This window comes from Hakea prostrata, chromosome 4 (assembly GCF_041222555.1).
Source record: "Hakea prostrata isolate BN-2017 chromosome 4, UWA_Hpros_2, whole genome shotgun sequence".
In the NCBI taxonomy this organism is placed as follows: Eukaryota; Viridiplantae; Streptophyta; class Magnoliopsida; order Proteales; family Proteaceae; genus Hakea; species Hakea prostrata.
In genome coordinates this window covers 5,128,187-5,142,465 of record NC_142603.1, presented here as the reverse complement: position 1 = coordinate 5,142,465, position 14,279 = coordinate 5,128,187, and the positions used below count along the sequence as shown (strand labels likewise).

General features: G+C 38.0%; 1 protein-coding gene across 1 annotated transcript in view; it reads right to left on the bottom strand.

Moving 5' to 3' along the window:
* Nucleotides 1-11,978, bottom strand: part of LOC149017297 (trafficking protein particle complex subunit-like protein) — a 30,247-nt gene extending 18,269 nt beyond the window's left edge. The window contains exons 1-3 of the mRNA XM_089151627.1: nt 11,276-11,978; nt 7,612-7,673; nt 5-119 (exon numbers count right to left, since the gene is read on the bottom strand). Of these exons, the coding sequence (XP_089007753.1) occupies nt 5-119; nt 7,612-7,673; nt 11,276-11,613 (515 nt within the window). The 5' untranslated portion in view covers nt 11,614-11,978. The remainder of the gene's footprint in view (nt 1-4; nt 120-7,611; nt 7,674-11,275) is intronic.
* Between the last annotated feature and the right edge of the window lie 2,301 nt (nt 11,979-14,279).

Sequence of the window (14,279 nt, the reverse complement as noted above, 5' to 3'; positions counted from 1 at the left end):
TTGCCTGTTAAGAGAATGTCTTAGCTCCGATACGCCATTCTGGATGAAGATAAGAAGATACTTAGAATCAACTTCAGCTCGCTTTCGCAGGGCAATCATACGATCTTCAGTGACTTCATCTGCATTGGACATAAAGGCATCAAGATTTGATACCCTTTCTATTTTCACCACTACTAGATTTAATAACTTTGAAAGTTCACAATTTTTAAACAGACTCTTAATTTCTTCCTCTTTTAAAATCCGTTGAAGATCCTCAGCAGCAAATAAGAGTGTCAAGTGGTATGGTTTCAGTATGGTACGGAAAATACCCACCCAAAACTGAAAGCATACCGTACCGCATAAGATCTAGTTTTGTGAAACATTTTCCGTACCACTATGGTGGAGTACCAATATGGTATAAAAACGATATTTCTAAATGGTATGTATACAGTATTACACGCATTAAATGTCACAGAATGGTACCAAAACAGGTTTACTACTATTTAGTGTAAATAGTACAAAATAAGGCATCAGATCACCTGTTTATATACTGATTAGCGAAACCTTAAAAAAAAAAAGCATGCTTATATATATGTATACCTCTAAATAGAATATACGATATGGTTTCGGTATATACAAATGGTTTTGAACCAGAAACTGTTTCTGTACCATACCACACCCAATACCCTTTTCAAAAACTGTAATGTACCTTTCTTGATACGGTTCGTGTATGGTACAGTGTTATCCGGGCAATTTCAGTTTAGATTTGAGGTTCCGATACCAAATTGAAACCCTCACAAAAAGCTTTTATGAAAAGTTTCTCAAAATTAAAATACAAGTTAAATGTCATTCTGGTACATAGTGCAGAGGAATTACTAAGCTATGCTTTCTTTTCTCAGGAATAAATCCATGGCTGGATTATGTACATGTTGGCCCTTTAATCCCATGGGTACTATCATTATGGACCTAAACTATAACATCAGGATTAGATATTTTAGCTCCATACTTTTGTTCTTAATTTGAATTGCTTTAGTTGCTTTCCTTTTTCCTTTTAATGTTTTGTGGAGCTGGATTAGGACACTGTCCGGAGTCTAATTCAGCTTCCCACCAGTTTAAGTTACTGTCGTCAGGGGTATTATAGGAGAAAATTCCCTCTTAGGATTGCTCTAGCAGTCCTCGAGAGGGATATTTTCCCTCACTTTCTTTCTTCTGTGTGGTTGAAACCTTTGTATTCAGCCTCTTTTGGTCTAGTTCAATTCTGATTAGTTTCTCCTCAGATTCAACATAGTATCAGAGCTTCAGCTCTTCTGACCAAATCCGCAAGCCTCTTGCAACATTATTCCCATCAGCAACCTGTCGCAGCAACATTGCAGCATTCTCTTTCCAACTCAAAAGAATAGCACTAAGGGGAAACCAACGAAATAGTTGCTACTCTTCTTCTTCCCCACTATATGACTTGGCAAATTCAAGTATAAATATCATATAATTTCTCTCCTCAATATACCTGACGAAACAACTCAAAAATTGAAGGATCGATCTTCCCTTTGGAGAACTCAATCTGTAGTATATCTGAGTATTGTCTCTTGTTCACGCCTGCACTTAAAATACACGGTAGTTGTGGATCGAATTCTTCAGAAAAAAATAAGTATGGTTTTTTTTTTCCTCTGTCTGTTTCAGCTCTTAAGATTGTATCCTTCCTTACATGCTAGTATAGTTCAACCAGACCTACAATTTGTTTCAGCTCTTAAGGTTTTGTTTTAGCTGGCATAATTGAACTGATTCTGCATAATCTGATTGAATTCTAAATCTGGTATAACAACTGCTTCAGATAAAACAGAATCTTCAACCACTATATCTGAAAATCCCGAGGAAACAGTGACTACCATCCCTTTGGATCTTTACTTACAATCCTGGATGAAACAAATTAACTAAAGTGGAGAGATCAGCCTATATTACCATCACTGTCTGTGGCCTAGGCCATATTACAAGCACAACTGTTAAGCCAATCACACCTGGTCCACTTCAGGATTGATGGCTTGCACATGACTCTAGTAATGGACTTCCTAATTCGTTCCATGAAACCTGAACTGCAACAGACTTTTTTATTAGGGAAATTTTCTCACATGGATTAATTTTGAAAAAGATTTACCTAATAAGATATATTTTTTTTATAAGTTTCACCCAAATGGATTCTATTTTTGAAAAGAATTAGCAAATTCCAAATTTTGTGATAATTTTTCCTGTCCAACTAATATTCTACTATGAACTACCCAAAATTACCCTCAAAGTAAAGTCTATTCTATATAATTATTATTTTTTACCTCTTTAAATAACATTTTTTCCTAATTCCACTCAGACAATCCAACGTTTGAGATTTTTTAGTAACTTACTCCTAAGAATTAGTTACTAGCATCTTTTTTTTTTTTTAATAATGTACTCTTAAAAATTCAGCTATAATTCTCACTAATTCCTCTTTCATTTTTTTTGCTTTTTTGGTTCTTTTTTTTTTTCCCGAATTCGGAGCTTGATATTTGGTGGTGGGGGCACTCTCTAGTTTTTTTATTTAAAATAAAAAATATAATTTGATATAGACCCCCCCCAAAAAAAAAAAAAAAAAAAAGATATAAGATATTATTTGATCTAATTGTTATTCAAACAGCATTCCTTAGGTCATCGCCCGTGTCAATGTTATTCAAACGTGAGATTGTCTAACTAATTTTTAGGAATTGAATTAGGAAGGAAAAAAGAAAAAGAAAAGGTGTTTAAAAAGGTAAGAAATACTAACTATATATATATATATAACTTTACTTTGAGGGTAATTTGGGTAGTCCATAGTGGAATATTAGTTGGGTCGGAAAAATTATCACAAAATTTGGGATTTGGTAATTCTTTTCAAAAATAGAATTCATTTAAGTAAAACAATTTTTAAAACATCTTATTAGGTAAATCTTTTTCAAAATGAGTCCATCTAGGAAAATTTCCCTTTTTTATTATTGGATTGGATATTGTTGCTAGTATTTGAAATATTGCCAAACAGAATTCTGGTGAGGTTGGAGCTCATATAAAGTTATTGAAACCAAACAAAGGGAGATGTCTGTATTACAACACCCTCAGTACACGATGGTAGAAGACCAATCACTAAAATACCTTGCAACCAACAAGTCAACCACCACTGGTGCGGCATTTTCCCGATCCCCAAGTCTATAACCTCAGGGCCTTGGTATCCGCCACATCCAAAAGGTCAATTCCGGGGCCCTACTCAAACTCATCTGGAAAATTGTCTCCAAACAGGACTCTATTTAGGTCTATTCCTCTCTTCTCAAATCTGATTCTTTATGAACTGCCCCCATCCCCTTTAACCCTTCTTGGGTCTGGAGGAAGCTTCTCTTACTAAGACCGCACGCTCTCCTTGCCATTTCCACCCATATTTCATCTGGTTCTTCTACCTCTTTCTGGCTTGACTCATGGCATCTGATGGCTATCCTCTTCACCCTCTTTAGCCCAGTGTTGTCTATGAAACCCGCATCCCCAAATCCACCCCCCTTTCTCATTTCATCATTAATGGTTCCTGGGCTCCCCTCCCCCACCATAGTCTCAAACAAGTCTGGAACTCACTCCCTCCTATCTTTCCTTCCCCTCGTGACCTCCTAGTTTGGCTCCCCTCTGCCACTAAATCCTTCACCACCGCCTCAACTTGGAACCTTCTCCGCTCGCCTTCCCCCAGCCCCCTTGGCCCCCTCTAGTATGGTTTAAGGGTCATATCCCCCCGCCACTCCCTCACCCTCTGGAAATCCCTAAACCTAGCCCTTCCCGCCCAAGTTTTCCTCATTAGTCATCATATCTCTGCTAACCCCAACTGTATCCTTTGTTGGAATGGCACTAAGGATTTAAAACATCTGTTTTTCTCTTGCCCTTTCTCCAATTCTCTTTGGACTTTTGGAGAAAAGCCCTCGCTTCCATCTAGCCCCGCTCTCGGTGCTCATTTGGCTTTGATCGTGATTGGTCTTGGGTTTCGAGTAACTTTTCAGGTACTTCCATTTGTGATTGGATCAGTAAGCTTGTCTTTTGTGCCACGGTCCACCACTTGTGGTGAGAGCGCAATCTCAAACGATGGACTTCCAAATCCCGCTCTTTAGACTCGATTTGGAATGCAATTCAATTTGATGTTTCTTCTAAACTTCTCTATATCCCCCACCCCCAGGTTGTTGACTCCCAAGGAACAGGCTCATTGTTGTCTCTTGGGGCCTTAATTCCTCCTTCCAACCTTCTCATTGAAAGCTGGTTCCCCCTGCTCCTCTTTTGTAATTCTTTGTTTCTCAATATAATTATTTATATATATATATATATATATATACACACACCACTGGTTGCATTGGAGCCTATCACCCGTTGCCTTCAATTACAGCAGCCTTCCACTGAATTCGCAGCAGCAAAAACCTTTGTTCTTCTCTTTTTCTCTTCTTGTCCCTAGAGCTAAACTCTCTTAACCTTTACTCACCAATTTCTTGCTTCTACCCCCCCCCCTCTTTCCCATTCTTATTCCTAAGTCCAAAATGAAAACCTAACTAACTTCCACTTTACGCATAGGCCATATTGTTGATCTTTTCCATGTAGGCCTAGGTGATTCAGCCCTATCCATGTTCATGTGCAATTTGGGGATGATCCCCTATGACCCCTTTCTTTGGTACGTGTATACACGTTCGACACTAGAGGCTTTATCACAGTCTCTCTCCCACCCCCCAGTTTTGGATACCCCAATGAACAAGCATATTGTTGTCTCCTTGGGTTGTCTCCTGGGGTTTAGGGTGCTCCTTGATGCCTTCTGGTAGATTGTAATCCCCCTCTCCCCCCCCCCTTCTTTCTTTTATCTCTTGTACATTCTTTTTACCCTCCGAGCTTTTAGTTAATGACCATTTCGCTCATCCCCAAAAAAAATAATAATAATAATAATAAATAAAACAAAATAAAGGAACTTGAGAACTTGTTCTTTCTCAAACCTGTTGGCTCTAAGTGGGTGCTTATAGTGAAATAGAAATTTAATGGACCAATGGACCATTACAAAGCTCAACTAGTGGTTAAAGGATTCACTTAAACATTTGAAACTGATTACCAAGAAAAGTTTGCACCTGTTGCCAAATTAGACAAAAGTACCAATGTTGTTATAATGTGCTGTGAACTTAGGATAAGATCTAAAAACAAAACGTTAAAAAGGCCTTTTTACATGCAACGCTACAAGAAGCTTTGCGGAGATTCCCCTAGGTTTTTTTGACAAGAAAACTCGTGCATTATATGGTTTAAGGCAGTTCCTCATGCATGGTTTGGAAGGTTCCATAAACCTATGGTTTCATTAAGATTACAAACAAAGCAAGGCTGACTATACCCTCTACAGCAGAAGGATAAATGCCAAGCTAGCCATCTTAATTGTCTATGTTGATGATATGGTCACTATAGGCAACAACGGTGGTGAGATAATACAGTTGAAGAAATTCTTGAGTCATGAGTTTGAAATAAAAGATCTAGGGAAGTTACAGTACTTCCTTGAGATTGAAGTTGATCATTCCACTAAGGGTATATAATTATCTCAAAGTAAGTATGTCCTAGACTAACTATCTAAAATAGGATTACAAGGTTGTCATCCCTGTGATACCCCATTGGAACCTACTGCTCAATTCAAGGAAAAAGCTGAAAAACCTGCTCATAGGATTGCCACAAGAGACTTGTGAGATATTAATTTAACCATCTCTCATAAATGACCAGATATTGCTGCAGTGGGTATGGTCAATCAATTTATGCATGTTACACCACTCACATGGTTGCTATTCTTCATATTCTTTATCACTTGAAGTCTACCCCTTGTAAAGGAGTCCTTTTATACCCACATGATCATCTCAATATCGAGGCCTACACAGATGCTAATTGGGGAAGCTCACATGACCAAAAGTCCACCTTAGGGTTTCGTGCTTTTATTGATGGAAATCTAGTCACTTGTGCAACAAGAAACAAAAAGTGGTCACAAGATCCAATGCAGAAGCAGAATTTAGAGCTATCGCTTAACAAATTTGTGAGCTTTTATGTTACATACTTAAACGGTCTATTTGAAGACCTAAATGTTCCAACTTTTCCTATGATGCTCTATTATGACAACAGAGCACCTATAAGCATGGCCCATAATCGAGTACCGAAGCAAAGTTTCGAGCTATGGTTCAAGGGAGTTCTAACTTCTAAGTTGTTATGGTAGCATGGTCTACTTGAAGACCAAAATGTTCTAGTTCCTTTTCCTATGATGCTCTATTGTGACACCAAAGCAGCTATAAGCACTACATATAATTCAGTGCAACATGATAGGACAAAGCGCATGGAGGTTGACAGACACTTCATCAAAGAAGTTGGAAAGTGGCGTAAAATATATGCCCCTTGTGAAGTCTGGTGATCAACTAGCCGATGTCTTCATTAAGGGATTACCAAGAGTATATTTAACCTTATTTTGGCTAAAAGGGCATGTCTGATATCTATGCACTAACTTGAGGGGGAATGTTGTCAAGGGAAAAAAATCCTATGGGGACATATTTGGATTGAAACTCTTTAGTTCTAAAACGATCCTGATTAGTTTCTTCTCAGATGTAACTCTTAAAGGAAAAAAAATCCTACTGGGCTGTGAATAAAATTATTACACTCTGAAATTATTTTCCTTAGATTCAACAGTCACCTAATATGTCATGGAGTACGTGAGACCTTTCCTTGCTAGTGTAGAAATCTATTTTTTTTAATTGTTTATTTAAGTTTCTTAGATTCAACAGTTACCTAATAGGTCATGGAGTATGTGAGACCTTTCCTTGCTAGTGTACAATTCTTTTTCTTTTTTTTTTAATTTTTATTTAAGTTTTTTAATGAATAGTTTTTTGCTGCTCTTATCTTGTTCTCCATTAAAGAATCTTTATTGCGTTTCATTAAGGCTGGCAGGATAAGTGTTTGATCCGAAACAGGTTGAGGTTGGTGTTAACTCTTCTGCAAACAAAATCAATAATTTATTGCCCCTATTCTAACCTAAGATAGGTATTTCCCATTCTTTTCATTTCCCCCATATCTTTTACTTCCACAGGTCTCTAGGTTCTCCCACAAGTTTAACTTTCCATTTTCTCCCACCTGCTATTACACTAAAACTGACACAGTTTTCACAAAGAATTAGTTAAGAGTAAACCTACACCTAACATACCACTTATCCCCAAAAAAAAATGTATTCATCCAAAAAACTACCTAATATCATCCCACCATCAAACCCCCCCCCCCCCGGAAATTGACCAAATTCAACTATTTTGACCTAGTCAAATTACATTGTTCATAGCAAATTCTGGTAATTGGCCAGTTAGTCACCTAACAGTCTAGAACTGCATCAGTATGTCACAAATGGTAAGAATATTGGAAACCTATAATCAAAAGTTCAGCAACTCCATGACCAAAGATTAATGTGGGTATGAATTGTATGATACCTGAAAACTTGAGATCCAAAAGTACAAGTAACAAAAACTACAGTATACTGACAACTTGTAGCTCATTCAGAATTATAACAAACAGCTTCACTAAAGAGAGATTCGAACAGAAGTTTGATGGTAATGTTGTGACAAAATAGCATACCCTTTTCAGTTGACTGAACGACCACCACAACCAATTTACTGTTCCTTCCACGAACCACAATTCTACAGACAGCAAAAAACATATAACAGAACCATACACAAAGATAAACCTTAACATCTTAATGAAACATTTGAATAAAAGACAAATTCAATATTCTTTAATATAATTGTGGCCAAAAAGACGAAAAATAAATCAATTCAGAAGAAGTTGTTACAATTGCTTATCCTAAAAGCCCAATTCATTAAGCAAGCACCAGGACGACGTACATCAATACATCCCCTTCCGCACATAGTTCCATGCACACAGCCACACACGTGACACCATCAGGTGGTACTCAGGGGGAACAAACATCTAACCTCTTGGTTCTGATACCAAGTCACAACCGCTTATCCTAAGGGCTCAATCTGTTAAGGCCTAAGGGCCAACAATGTACAAAAAAAGGTGACAAAGGTAAAAAAAATTTAAAGTGCACAATTACCAATGAATAAAATATTTGGCAGCAACACAAATGAGCCAAAGTTTTACTAGTTTCAAATATTATTAAAGTTAAGAATTTTAGCTGAATCACTAGAAAATACATCTAATTAAAGGTTTTACAATAAACGTGAAAATATTTAGCTTGGTAACTCTTTAAGGGTATAGATAACAACAAGAAGAATTTTATAATAGGAAAAAGGGTGAATCACAGCTTGGTACCTAACATTCAAAGAAAGTACAACCATGTCATCTCATGTTTCAAGAACTACAATTTGGGGTTCGCTTAGCAGTGCCCTTCCCTCCATTGCCCTCTACTCAGTCCCTGCACCACAACAAATCTCTTTGGTCTTACCTATACCACCACATTCCTGCTCTGCTTCCCCTCCATTATAATCTCCTGCAACCCCCCTCCCCGAATTTCGCTCACTTTCTTCATGAAGCTCTCAACAGTCAACACACCCTTTTTACCCCCACTGCCTGCTCATTCTAGAGCTCCCCACCACCACCTCCATTACATGTGGTCATTTGGCAGAAGGTAAATTAGATTCAGCTGTTATCTTTTCTGCCTTTAGTGAGTGGAACACTACCATGCCTTCTTGTTGTCTCACCAGCCTTTGCATCCAACTTCCCTACTCCTTGCATCTCCTCCTCCAGCTCATCTATTCCCACCATCTACTCCCTTCCATGCCCTCAACAGTGTAATACCTCTTCCCCCACCCTCTACTCCTTCCTTCCACCCCCATGCTGCCCTATGCCCCTCCCACACCTTCTCCTCTGTTATATTTGTAGTATATTGGCCGAAGGAGGAAGAAGTGTATGGCCAAATATTGCTTTCAAAGGCAAAACTGAAAACATGAAAGGAATGGGCATCTCAAAGATAGAATTTATGGAACATGAAGTACCCCAAGCATAGTGCTTATGAAAGTTATTTACCAGTACATTAGGATGTTTGTGATGACAAGAAAAACAGTAGATCCATAAGTAAACTATGACTATCAAACTTAATGGTAACCTTTTTGGATTATAATTCGTTTTCTTTCTTTTTATGGTAAGGATACATTTGAGGATGCTAAGATGTATGAGTGGCAAAACTAGGAAGGATAAGATAAGGAATAGTCATATTAGAGTTGGTCTGGGAGTTGCTCCCATTAGTGATAAGCTTCGGGAAAATTGTTTGAGGTGGCACAGCCATGTTTAACAGAGCCCTATAAATTCCCCTGGACGGAGAAGTGATATATAATCCAGGTTGAAGGAACTAGAAGAGCTAGAGGTAGACCTAAGATAACCTTCAGAGAAGTGGTGAAAAAGGATATACATAGCTTAGGCCTTGTATCTAGCATGGCATCAAACAGAACTGATTGGAAGGCAAGAATCTGTTTAGCTGATACCATTTAGTTGGGACAAGGCTTATTGTTGTTGTTGTTGTAATACCTTTGGGATTATTTCCTTTGTATTCCATATATAGCCCTTCATTTCAAGTAATTAGAAGCAAAAAATGTTCAGATGGGTGTGTGGCAAAACTAGCAAGGATAAAATAAAAAAGGAGCATATAAAGCTGATTTGGGAGTCGCCTTGGTTCAAGGTAAGGTACAAAGAATCATCTGAGAGGTCACATTCAAAGGAGGCACTCTGATGCTACAGCTTGGAGGTGAAACTTCATTCAAATTGAATGTATTAGAAGAGCTAGGGGCAGGCCCCAATTGACTCTAGGAGAAGTGGTGAAGAAAGAGATGCATAGTTTAGATCTTGTTTCAAGTATGACCACCAATGGAGACGATTGGAAGTAAAAGATTCATGCAGCAGACACTATCTAAATGGGAAAAGTGCAAAGTAGTTATTGTTAATGTTGTTATTAATTTATTTTTTCCACTGTTTTTTATTATTTTTTTTTCTATGCATGGATCCATGTAGCCAGAACCACTTAATTGAGATAAAGCTGAGTTGTTGATGTCATTGTTGTTGTAAACTTGTAATACATTTGGGATTATTTCCTTTGTGTTTCATTGTCTATGCATGGATCCATGTAGTCAGCACCACTTAATTGAGATAAACCAGATGCTCTTTGAGTTGCTTCAGAAAATTTCAGGGCTTGTTTTTAGCTGTTAGAAGCAGATAGGGAGCTTCACACATGCATTGGTTCAGATTAGAGGCCTGGAGCTGCAATTACTGAACTGACGTTCAGTTTTTTCTGCTCCTCTGGTTGTTGCCCTATCATATTCCAATGCTTGTTGTTTCTTGCAAAAAAGCCCTGGTGAGCTTTAACTCCTCTAATTGTATCTCACTTTTCTTCTTCCACTTTTACTAGCTCTTTCTTTCATTCATCTGTTGCGTCTGACATGTCACAAGAATGAAGCAAAATATTTCTAATGCCAAAATGAAGAACCAGGCAAAACATAGGACTGATGCAGCTCCAATGTAAACTTAAATATACATAGAAAATTCTACAGCCAAAATGAAGAACTGAGTACAAGATAACAAGGGTAAAAAAGGGACCATTTAACTTAGGGATCACTTGAGGGTTCACTTACTCAACTAGAGGAGGACCTCAGACTCAAGTGCGGATTCACTCAACCCAAAGAGGGTCTCAGTTATTGCCCTTTTCTCCCCATGGAACTAGCCATTGAAAATTGATGACTAGTGACAAATTATGGCTTCATTGCACAATCAACCTCCTCCATCAATATTTTCTCCACAAAAACACCTTCTGACAACACATGCGGGGCAGCCATTATTCAAAATGTGGAGGCTTATCTGTTATCCTATCTCCCTTGATAAAGTTATTGTTTATAAATAAAAATGCTTTACAATTCTCATATTCAAATAAGAGAGAGGGTATGACCAGTAAAGTTTATCTACAGTATAGTCTATTGACTTAAACTGTGAAAAGCAGTCCTGCCAACCAAATACGAGATCAATTACTTTCCTCAAGTTTTCCTCAGGTTTTATGAGGTAACACAAGCATAAGAACATTCATTCAGCTTCACTACATGACTGAGACTTCAACGATTCACCGATAGTATTCTATTCTTACAGATAGAAGGTATGCTAACATGTCTCCTAGTGAAAAAAAATAGCGCACCAAATTTACAGTTTGAGCTACTGTCTAACTGAAGAAGAGTTGGTAGTTAATGGAAAGAAATGTTAAGTATGAGGAGTATAAAAAAGGGAAAGAAGAACGAATTCGTACTTTAGATTTTCAAGATCGGTGCAGACCTGTAGCCACTGTGCAGGATCACCGGCAACTTGACCCGAACTAAACAAAGCAGCAACAACCGCCGGAACCTTGGTTCGATGCTTCAGTAACCAGTCTCTCTTCAAAATTCCACCGGGTTGACCAGAATCTGCAGCTTCCTTCTGCGTCCTGCCCATAATCGAGATCTTCGAGAAATCCGGCAACGCCAGAGTATTGATTGGGGGCTGCTCAGAGTGAAGATAAGTTGAAATTGTTGGATGGAGCTCCGGACATCCTACCAAAGAAATCAGAGTAACTGGAGGAGTGCGGAACTCTTCGGCGTATTCTTCCATAATAATCTGCTACAGTCGAGATTGCAGAAACCGTCCTCGTTTAAAATTCAGGTGCCCTAGTCTAGATTGTATTGATTGCTAGCTTATGGTAGGGCTTTTCAAATTCGTTTCACATCGATCTGATGTGATGAACAATGCGATCTGAAACGAAAACACAAGGATCTGCTAGATATGATTTTACGTTCCAGGTGCTTGAGTTATAGCGTTCTCCATGATCCCATTTTGCATATTCGAAGCTGCTGCGTTGAGAATTTAGTGGAATCGTTTCGCTTTTTTTGATTCGGAAACGTTGAGGGCCCTTGCGGCGGCAGTGTAAGAAGTTTTTTTTTTTCCCCCTTTTTTGGGGGAGGAGGGGGGGTAAGGTGTAAGAAGAATTTGCCTACCACACCAATGGTTTTCTGTTTTTTTTTTTTTGGGTAAATGGTTTTCTGTTTTACATATAAGATACATTTTGTTATTAGAAATATAAGTTTTTCAGACTGTATTAAAATAATAATTCCGAAATGCCTCCGTTACGGAATTATGACCTTTCAATCCCTGGTTATTTGTTTGCCAAACCGGCGTTTCACATGAAGATGATGTACGATGAGTCTCTCTTGTTTGATGCCTAAGGTAGCGTTTGCTTCCACAATTTTTTGGAATTGGCTTCCAAGGATTCGTGATTTTACGAAAAAACCCGTTTGCTTCCATCAGTAATTTTGACACAACCTAAAGTCCTAAGAGGCATGTGGCTCAATTCCTGAATTTTTATTTATTTTTTTTTTTTTCGATCACCATTTCCACTCCTCAAGTGACCATTGCTGAGAATTCCTGCACGGTTGAGTTAAAGGGTGCAAAAGAGTTGTAGTTCCAGCAAGTGAAAGATCTAGTCATGACCCCCTACGATCAATAGAGAAACAAGTGATCTATTTTAAAGTCTATGAGCTCAATTTGCTTTGTTCAAAGGTACACAATGTCTCATTTGTCGTCGACAATAAGGGATAGGTTGATCACAAAAAGAAGAATATAAAGGGGGTTGCACGCTATTGAGAGCTCAAAAAGGAGTAGGTAGGTCGTAAGGAGAGGTGGAAGTAGAATTGCAATATGCTTGGTAGAAGTGGGGTTGTTGCGAAAAATACATGTGGAGTGGATTGTGGGGATTACATGAGAGGGTAGTCCAATGATAGAAACAAGAATTGGCCCAAGAGGAAGATAAAAATGCTGGGAAGAAGCGAGTGGGTGCACCGTGCAAATGTGTGATTGATGCAACAACAACCAAAAAATGAAGAGAAATAAAAAAAGAAAGAAGTGAAATGAACATTGTTTTGTTGGTTTTGTTAATCTATCAATAAAGCAAGCCATTTTTGTAGATTGATGGTGAAATAATTGATGACTGGTTTTGTAATGGCAAACCTACTATTGGTTAATCAAGTAATTTTCCCTAGTATCCTCCATAGCTGTAAGAAACTTCAAACAATATCACATATAATAAATAAAACTTCTAAGTGTTGGAAGAGTGTCCAAGACTCCAAATACAACAACAAACTCAATATTGACATGAGTGATTGGGATTCGATATACATATCCAAATAAAACAATATATGGAAACCGATGACAAACAAACCGAAGAAATGGAAGCACAAAAAGTGAGAATATAGATGAAAGCAAGTGGAAAGACATCTACTCTACAAAGTTGAGAATAAAATTTGACCTAGAGCTTAGCAACATGGGTTATAGCTCTCCAAGAGAATCTATCCAAAGTTATATTTTGTATAAAACAATCTATGAAAACAGATGACAAACAAAATGAAGAAACGGAAGCACAAAAAGTAAAACTATCATTTTTTTAGGGGCTAATCAAGCCTTTCATTTCATAAAATACATAGTCCTAAATGAATTGGAACCGAACATAGCTTAAGTAACCAATTAGAGGAACATGGCCAATAACTCGTGTCTGAAACTGAGTGGGCCTTCCGGGCTAGGTGATCCGCAACTTCATTGGATCCTCTAGAGATATTCCTAGAGATTAAAGCCCAATAATTTAGTGGAGATAAGTCTTATATCTTCCACAATGGGCAAAATCCATGTTGGGTTAAGGGAATTAACATTCAAGACAAAGTTGACAAGTTGTTTGCAGTTCAACTCCACCTTGATGAAATCAAATCCGTTCACCAAGGGCTTCAGTAATTCCAGATCCTAGAGAGGTTGCTTCTCCTTCTAGAGCTGATGTGAATTGCTTCAGCTTTAACATAGCAAAAAGTGGTTTTTCAAGTGCATCTCTAATGATGATTCTCATTCCACCTACTCTCGTCTTTGGCATCCAAGATACATCAACGTTTAGTTTGACAAAAGGATGAGCTGGACATTTTCATATAGCACTTGGCTAAATCGTTGCCTCATGCATGTTTGGCATAGTAAGCTCCGAATTGTTGAAAGCATCCCAAAATTTTGCATGGGCAGATTCAGCAGCCAATACTACTTCTTATGGAGTCCATGTTTTTTCCCCCACTACCCTTGAATTTCTTGCTTTCCATATGAACCAAATGATAAAGGAAAAAAGGCTCTTTAATTTTTCACCATTATGTGAAGCCAGATGACTAACCTGGTCCCCACTTTTTAACCAATCTGCCATGCTAGTATGCAATCCATGTACACTTCCCATGATATTGAGCTTCAAACCATACCAC